The sequence below is a fragment of the Rhopalosiphum maidis genome, chromosome 3 (assembly GCF_003676215.2).
Source record: "Rhopalosiphum maidis isolate BTI-1 chromosome 3, ASM367621v3, whole genome shotgun sequence".
Taxonomy (NCBI): Eukaryota; Metazoa; Arthropoda; class Insecta; order Hemiptera; family Aphididae; genus Rhopalosiphum; species Rhopalosiphum maidis.
In genome coordinates, this window is record NC_040879.1 from 14,698,024 (window position 1) to 14,706,980 (window position 8,957).

The 8,957-nt window shown below is 26.4% G+C and overlaps 1 protein-coding gene across 1 annotated transcript; it reads left to right on the top strand.

The window, feature by feature from the left end:
- Positions 1–193: 193 nt before the first annotated feature.
- LOC113559610 (phosphate carrier protein, mitochondrial-like) lies at positions 194–8,957 on the top strand. The gene is made up of 7 exons (XM_026965355.2): positions 194–440; positions 4,251–4,411; positions 4,477–4,551; positions 4,618–4,779; positions 7,534–7,712; positions 8,301–8,488; positions 8,716–8,957. Exons 1-7 carry the CDS (start codon positions 344–346, stop codon positions 8,871–8,873), a joined length of 1,020 nt encoding a protein of 339 aa, XP_026821156.1. The 5' UTR covers positions 194–343; the 3' UTR covers positions 8,874–8,957.

Genomic DNA, 8,957 nt, shown 5'->3' on the forward strand with positions numbered 1-8,957 from the left:
TGTTTGCGAAACGGCCGCCGCTCGTTAAGTAGGAAAAGCGCCGGTGCCAGTGATTTTCTATTACTGTACCTTACTCGTACTTTGCAATTTTTTTTTTTTTTTTTTTTATTATTTGTTGTCACAATTGGCATTGACATTAGGATTATTTGGGTCAGCGATTTCCGTCGTATTTCGACACACGCGGCTCTACAAGATCGACGATCCGACCGTTGCCACCGCCAGTGTGTGTGTGTGTGTCGCGCAGTCCGTACAACAACCGCCGCCGCTCCGTCCGCGAGTAAAATATATTATATAATATATATATATCATATATTTTTCTAATAAAACGTCGAATCAAGCCGTCATGAGGTCTTCACAGGAAATCGTCCAACTGGGACGGCAAGTGTTCCCGTCGCCCAACTTCAGTTCTAACGGTTCCATGGCTGCGGCCGTCGTCGAAGGTATAATACACAAACACGTACTAGTAATTCGTTCAACAGAATCCGTCGGGTTACTCTCAATTGGGGATGTTTAATGCCGCTAGATACACGACATTCGGTTTAATTATTTCTAGTAACGTTTTGCGGGTTAAACCTTCTTTGAACCCACGACATTAATTTTTCTATTCTTTCCATAAAAATATTTGATACGTATTTGCATAGTGTCCGTTTAAATTCCACCCGTAAACTGTAAATCTAAAAATGTGAATGTCTATCAAAGAACATTCTCGTGATTTGTTAAAGTGGCTATACCATCAACATTAGCATTTTTCATTAAATGTGCCACCCAAAAAACACAATTTCTTTGAACGAATACACAATTCTATGCAACATATTAATATTAATATTATCAAATTATAAATTTGAGTTAATTGCTATTCGTAAATTGATTTCAACATAGTCTTAGGCTCCTATGAAAAAGTCTAAGCTTCATAAAAGCCTAATGTAGATGACTCAAATAACAGCTAATCTATTTTAATAGACAATTTGCTATGTGGTCACTTTTGGATAATGCCCAGTAAAGGTGCCTATCGATATTTTGGTAGAAATAGCTGGTGGTCATGATTTACATGTGCGCAAGCCCGGATTTCGTTTCGCTGATAATTTTGCCCGGCTTTGCATCAACGCACTTAAAAAAAAAATTATGAAAATAATATAAGTGGTTTTCATTATTAGTTATTATCGTAAAAGATACCTACAAAATGTTGATGTATATTACATATTTAGATGGCCACAATTTAATCCCTTTTCTTCCGATCTCAATCAGATAAATATTAACGAAATTGGAAGAATTGCCAGATAACAAAATTGAAAATTGAAATTATCTGTTAATACGAGTACTTAGTATGGTTCTAATAATTTTGACAAACATAATTATATAACTGATTATTATAATACACAAAAGTTATATAGCTATGTGTTAAACATTTTAAAAGAGTACTTTTCATACTTGATTTAATGTACAAAATATTTTTGCTAAATGTGGAAGTAATTTCAAATCATACTTTTAGTGTATACTTTTTTTATTTTAAACGATTGAATTTTTGATTTTTATACTAAATTGATAGCTCTGATTAATAATTTTTAGTTATAATATATTAGTAGATACTTGCGTCGCAAATCATATACCTATATAATAATATTTGTGTAATATTATAATATTTACTTTTTTAAATTAAATAAAAAAAAATTGTTTGTCATTTTTCATTTAATAAAAACCGAAAACATCAATTATTGTACCGAAGTAACTTTGTACTAATGTCATCACTCGTCAATCAACGTGTATTGTTATTGAAATATATATGATATATGATTACAGTTTAGTTGCATTTTAATGAATTTAACATTGTATTCAATAGAAAAATAAAGATAAATGAATTTATTTTACATGAACAAATTTAGTAGATAGATAGGAATACTAATGAAATTTGTGGTTTTTTTAACTACGTATTCAAATGTAATCAAAATATAACTATTAAAGTAATTGATATGAAATATCTGATTGAAATAAATAGTACTGTCAGAGGACAATCGCTTTTAATTTGTTTGTTAATTAAACTTTATATATATATATATATATGTATGTATTAATCCTTAACTTAAATGGAATACTAAAAAGCTCATACAAAATCATTACCAGAAATAAAATATATCATTAAAAATAAATAAATGAATCATATGATTATTGTAATATAATATGATTTATTTATTAATATAATATAAAATTATTTAATATATATAAATAGGTATGATTAGTGGTGCTAGTATTAAAACCGTTTATAAATTAGGTAATTTTAGATATTTTACATGGCAATTCTAAAAATTATTTTTGTTTTAATTACTAGTTGATATATCTACCTTCACATAACACAAAAACATAATTTAGTTAGGTAGATACTCGTAACTTCGTAATAGGTATATTATACAATAAGTAATTACTTACAGAATGTAGTTCAAGATTAAGTATGTTTTCAAAGTGAGTTTATTTTTAAAGTTTAAAACAACTCTCGCACAAAGTTTTAATTAAATTATTCGATATAATGCATTAAAAGTAGGTTTATAGTTCTAATTAACCTGATACCTATTTTGTCGTGATAATTTATAGTTCTATGTAGGAATGTCAAAGAAATAAATTTATGAATAAGTAGTTTTAAATGGTAATTTGGATAACTTATTAACAAATACAATATTTAACATTAATAAAAAATATGAAATTAAAAATAAAATCAAACAGAAAACTTGATTACAGAGTATACTTTTGTTATTATCCATTATTTTAAATTTGAAATAATTGATAATCTCCGACAGAACTTAGTTGAAGAAGCTGAGTTAACTATTGTAAGTGTAATTGATATTAATAATTGTGTTAAGAAAACACAACGATTACGCGGGTATCACGCGGGTTCAAGATTTAAAAATGTCTAATAGGAATCTGATAGAATACATTTTAAATTCAATTGATATTTTGTTTTAATTTTAATTTTCAATTACATGTAGTTTTTCTAAAATAAGATTACAGACAGTTAAATTTAATTTAAAACCCGACTAAAGTATTAATCAAGCATTTGTCAATTTATGTTTAAAAATATATTTTTAAAAAACCTTGTAAAAATTCTATAAAAACATTGGATATAAATTATCAAGGCAAAATTATATTAAGCTATTTCGGTTTACAATAATATTGATTAACCTTTGTGTATAGATGATGAAAGGATTATGTGTCCAATGCGGGATAGAGTAGTATATAAGTATATTTTGGCATGTTGATTGGTAAACTTTATTTAAAAGTATAAATTGAAATGTATAAATTATTATTTGTTTTTCTTACAATCTTAAATTGATATTTATATATTTATATATATATATATAAATTTATCAATATTTTCAAGGTTAGTAAGTAAAATATTTTTTTTTCAACTCGTTAAGTTAATATAGAAAAGTAAACAGCCAATAACGCTCTGCTGTATAGTCAAGTTGAGTGTAGTATCACTGCATTGAGAAGGTCACGGTAATATTTTAAATTTTAATTCAAAGATAAATGAGTACATACTAAAAATGATTTTCAGTGGAGATAAACTATCGACCTATAGGGTAGGTATTACTAAGTTTATTTTATTACATTTTTATACTGCTATTATAGAATTTATTTTATTATTAGAAATACGGTAGGTCGAATACAATTAAGCTGAAAAAATTACATTTTTTATATCATTATTTATTACGAATATTATAATATATATTTATATAATTTATTATTGTTAAATTTACTGTTAAGCCAATACTAACTTACGTAAAATGGTGTGAATAGGTTCACATATAATTGGTTATAGGTTTAAATTATTAAATTACGTCATTACATATAATCAAATATATTAATATATAATATGTATATATGTCAAAGTTTCAAGATGCCCACGAATAATTTTGAATTACCTACAAAAAAATATCTAAAATTGTTATTATTTTGTTTAAATACTTAATTTCATACAATTCAGTATTCACAATACATAAATTATTGTACAAAATATTTAAGATTTTTTACTTTAATACAATAATTATTTGAATTGATAAAAGTTATATAGCAGATTGCTATATACTAGATCTTTATGTATATTGCTATTTCAATACTAGATCCTACGCTGAGGTTTGAAATAAATATATATTTAAATTGAATATACTTACTTACTGTTTGTAGGGATTAGGTCTTACAAAACCTGTAAAAAACCTTTCCCTTGTTATTATTAATAATTTAATATTTTTTTTTATTTAAAGACAGTTGTGCGTTTGGATCGACTAAATATTTTTTACTTTGCGGGCTCGGCGGATTTTTGTCGTGTGGAATAACTCATGCAATGGTTACACCCCTGGACTTAGTTAAATGTCGCTTACAAGTCGACCAAGCTAAATACAAGAACGTTGTTCACGGTTTCAAGGTAGGTAGAAAGTAACATATTTTTTAACATATAAAAAAATTTATTTGACAATGATGTGTGTATAGATAACACTGAAGGAAGACGGTGTTAAAGGGTTGGCCAAAGGTTGGGCACCCACTTTCTTAGGATATGCCGCTCAAGTAAGTTAAATTCAAAATAATTTCTCGTGCTTACACGTGTCTATAACTAGTAATGCTCCGCATTAGGGTATGTGCAAATTTGGTTTGTATGAAGTTTTCAAAGTGCATTATTCGGAGATGATTGGCGAAGAGAATGCATACGTATACAGAACAGCGTTATACTTAGCTGCATCCGCATCTGCCGAATTTTTCGCTGATATCGCGCTAAGCCCAATGGAATCTGCAAAAGTAAGTACATAATATTAATTAAATTATAATTAAATAGATACATAGAACCAATAATTATATAATTGAACGGTAAAATAGTACGCTAATTTTTTTTTTTAATTAAAGTAAAAATAACCTCATAAACCAAGGATTTTAATAATTAATTTTCAAGCTTTTAAGGTATAAATACTGAACATTTTATTAACTTAATTAATAATAAACATATTTTCATAATTTTGTAATTTTGTAAACATTTTAAAGCGTCTATAATACATATAAAAATAAACTACTGTATTTTTAATAATTTTAATTGCTGTAAGAAGTAAGAACAAATTATAATGTACCTTGTATTAAATATTCAAGCATTTTTATTCAAAAGACAATTATACCCGCATGTATAGAAAATGATAATATAAACATTTAGTTAATATTTTAACTATTTCAAGTAGGTAAATACGTTTTTATTTTTTTTGAATTAGGTACAATTTAATAAGAAAATCGATAATGGTAAATTGTTTTTTACGCAAAAATATCCAATTAATTTTAGTTTCTTACAAAAAATATTTCTGAAATTACATTCAACTTTTTTACCTAATTCAAACTAATAAATTAATAACTCATGAGAGATTTTTATCAAATGTTCAAGTCTTATGTATGAACATTAAACATTTTATAAATTTTTAACTACTAAATGATTTGCAAATGTTCACAGTTTTGACAAATTTTGTTAAACGAAATGTATTTACTTAATTTACAGATTTATGATAAATGTGAAAAATAAATTCATATTTGTCATAAATCTGTAAATTAAGTAAATAAATCAATAAATAGGTGATTCACTGATACCTATTTCATTGTTTGTCAACTATCCCCCTTGTTATTTATTGAAACTAATAACAGGTATAATTTACAAAAATATAATTGGTTTTTTTTTTATTTAAAAATGTTAGCTCCTTAATACTTTAATCACCTTGTTATACTTTGGTTAAAATTTTAACATAGACCAAATTAATTACCTATACAGTTATTGATATAACAAAATACGGTAGCTATGTATATGCTAAGACATTGATTGTTGGTTCATGTTAACATAGGTACCTAGTTTTTTTTATTATTGTTAGTATCAATATTAATTGTGTACTTGATTGTAGACTCAAAATTAAAACATTTAAAATATATTTAATTACAGATTAAAAAAAATAAACTTTTGTATTATTACTTATTCATAAGTCATAACTTATAATGAATGCATTTGTCTGTTTATTTTGGCAATTAAGTTATAAAGAATAATAAAAAATGTATGACGTGATGTGAATAATAATTTATACTTTTTAAGGGATTAAAAGCAGAGGACTTGGGCATAGTAGACATTCCACTGAAGTGTATTTTTTTTAAAAATAAAAACACGTTTTTACCACACGATGACAAATGTCTACACACACTACAGCTTTACTTATTGTTTTGTTTTTCTGAGATAGTATCGTAAAAGTTTAAAAATGCAATTCTTGTTTTCATTTTACTCATATAAGATATATTATATTATATACTCTGTGCCTATGTTTCGAAAAATCCCTTTTAAAATATGTTTATTTTACTTCGTGAGAAAATATAACACGTGTGTTACATCAATAGTAGGCTTATGGTACTGTCGTCGTTTTACTAACACTGCTTTCTGTCGAATTGTACCATCATCAGTATTTTTGTTTCAAAACAAACACGTCCCCCTCCCGTGAAAATAAATAACGGGTCCCTACAATTGTTCTTAGATGCCTTGATAAAGTTATTTTGTTATTTATAGCTATCTTAATTGTTGTTATTGGTTTTTTAAAAGCATTCTTTATTATTTATTTTTAACACACAATGTATTAAACATTTTTATAAACATAAATATAAATTTAATAAAAAGGGTAAAAAAATAAAGAGCAGTTACCATTTTTGAAATTGCGTTTGTTTTAAACTTTCCAAAAAGAATATTGTGAAAAAAGTATACGCTTTTTCTGGATGACGAGTATTTTTTGTTAAAATAATCATTTTGTACCTATATTAAAATATGTGACTGACGTCTGTAATTCTGTAAAGCGTCCGATTTTAATGTGTTCGAAATAATTCCTAACACGGATACACAAATAATGTGAGTGCTTCATAAACTTTAGTCTCTAATACAATTTTCTCCTCGGACGACAATATATTATACAATTTTACAAAGTTGTGAGACCTCTACTAAATAGTTAATGTCAGTCAAATTACATTTTCTCGATAAACCCATATTAATTTCTAAGAAACATCAAGTTGATACTTAGGGTTTTCCAAATGTTTGTAGTTTCTATACATGTACATTGTACATCTACTTCAGAGAACTGCTATTGCGTTAAATATTTATTTGTAATAGATTTTAAATTCGGTGTAATACGATTGTATTTTGTATTAATGTAATACAATGTTGTAATATGTATGTAATGGTTTACAAGAATATGTGTATTTTTTTAAATGTAGTTTATCAACTTAAATTAATTAATTAATTATTTAATAACTGTAGAAATTAGATCCTGAGAATTAAACCTATCCATTACATTTAACTATATTATACTTAATGAAGAGATACTCACTCTTAATTCTTCTTTTACATCAAGACGACTTCCCTGATCATAATAAAATTAGAATAAATTATTAAAAGTATATCATGAATACATACAAACTAAATTGTTCTTGTTTATTGTGAATTTATAAATAGTAGGTAAATATTTTATTTATTTATTTTTTTGTTTTTGATTCTAGGTCCGTATCCAAACTCAACCAGGATTTGCTAATACTTTGAGAGAAGCTTTACCGAAAATTCAACAATCTGAAGGATTGAATGGATTTTACAAAAGTTTGGTGCCACTGTGGATGAGACAAATCCCTTACACCATGATGAAGTTCGCATGTTTTGAAAAGACTATTGAATTGCTGTACAAGTATGTTATTATTTTTATGGCATTCAATAATAATTTATTGTTATATATTTTTTAATATATATTATTGCCTACGTAATGTCCCATCCGAGTAAGATACGAAGTCGTCGCACAGTATCCGCATCACTTTCGTTAAATTAGTAAAAGGTCGTAACAACTAACACACGTGTTTCAATTCAACGTGTCCATGGTGATACTTGGCAAAAACCGACTACACAACAACAAACCGGAATAATAGTAGATAAAAAAAATGATGAGAACAATATTGTGAACCAAAAACAAAAAAAATTATGGTTACCGATTTAAAAAAAAAAAGTTTTTTTTGGGACATCCTGTAGTTATTAGTTGTATAAAACTGTTTGATTTTCTTCTTTTTGTTGTTTGTCTTAATCTGAAATGAAATCAAAAATCTATTGGATATATTAATTAAAATTCTATGATGATAGCTTTCAATAATAGGTATATCAGGTGGCTAATTATAAAGTATATAATATTATAAATTATGTAATGATATTAATTATTTTAATAATTATTAAATATTTACGTTATAAGAAATTTAATATTAACAATGCAATATACGTTTGTCTTCAGATATGTAGTGCCTAAACCTAGGGCAGAATGCACAAAGGGCGAACAATTGATTGTCACATTCGGAGCTGGTTACATTGCCGGTGTATTCTGTGCTATTGTTTCCCATCCCGCCGATACTTTAGTGTCTAAATTGAACCAGGCTAAGGGTGCCTCTGCTGGAGATATTGTTAAGAAAATTGGATTTATGGGTGAGTGTAGTTAATTAAAGTTACATACACTCAGTCTTATGAAATGTACAAACAATATACACGAACTGTAAAAAGTTGTGATAAATATTATTTATTATAACCAATAGTTTGAAAACCACTAATGTTTTAGGAACCTACTTGAATATTGTTTTAATGACATTATATGAAATAATATTATTTATTTTATTTGTTTTAAAATATTACCAATGATACATTTTATTATTTAGGATTATGGCAAGGATTGGGACCAAGGATTGTAATGGTAGGAACATTGACAGCCGCTCAATGGTTTATCTATGACGCAGTTAAGGTCTTCTTCAGATTACCCAGACCACCACCACCAGAAATGCCAGAGTCTTTGAAGAAGAAATTAGCCCTACAATAATAATATGTAATAACAACAAAAATGGTTGTAGAAAATGTTAAATTATTTAAAAAATTATATTAAAATCTAGTTATTCAAAATAAA

Coding starts and splice junctions, on each gene's coding strand:
- LOC113559610 (XM_026965355.2), top strand. CDS start 344: ATGAGGTCTTCACAGGAAATCGTCCAACTGGGACGGCAAGTGTTCCCG. Junction 4,552..4,617: donor TCTTAGGATATGCCGCTCAA/GTAAGTTAAATT, acceptor GCTCCGCATTAG/GGTATGTGCAAATTTGGTTT. Junction 8,489..8,715: donor TAAGAAAATTGGATTTATGG/GTGAGTGTAGTT, acceptor TTTATTATTTAG/GATTATGGCAAGGATTGGGA.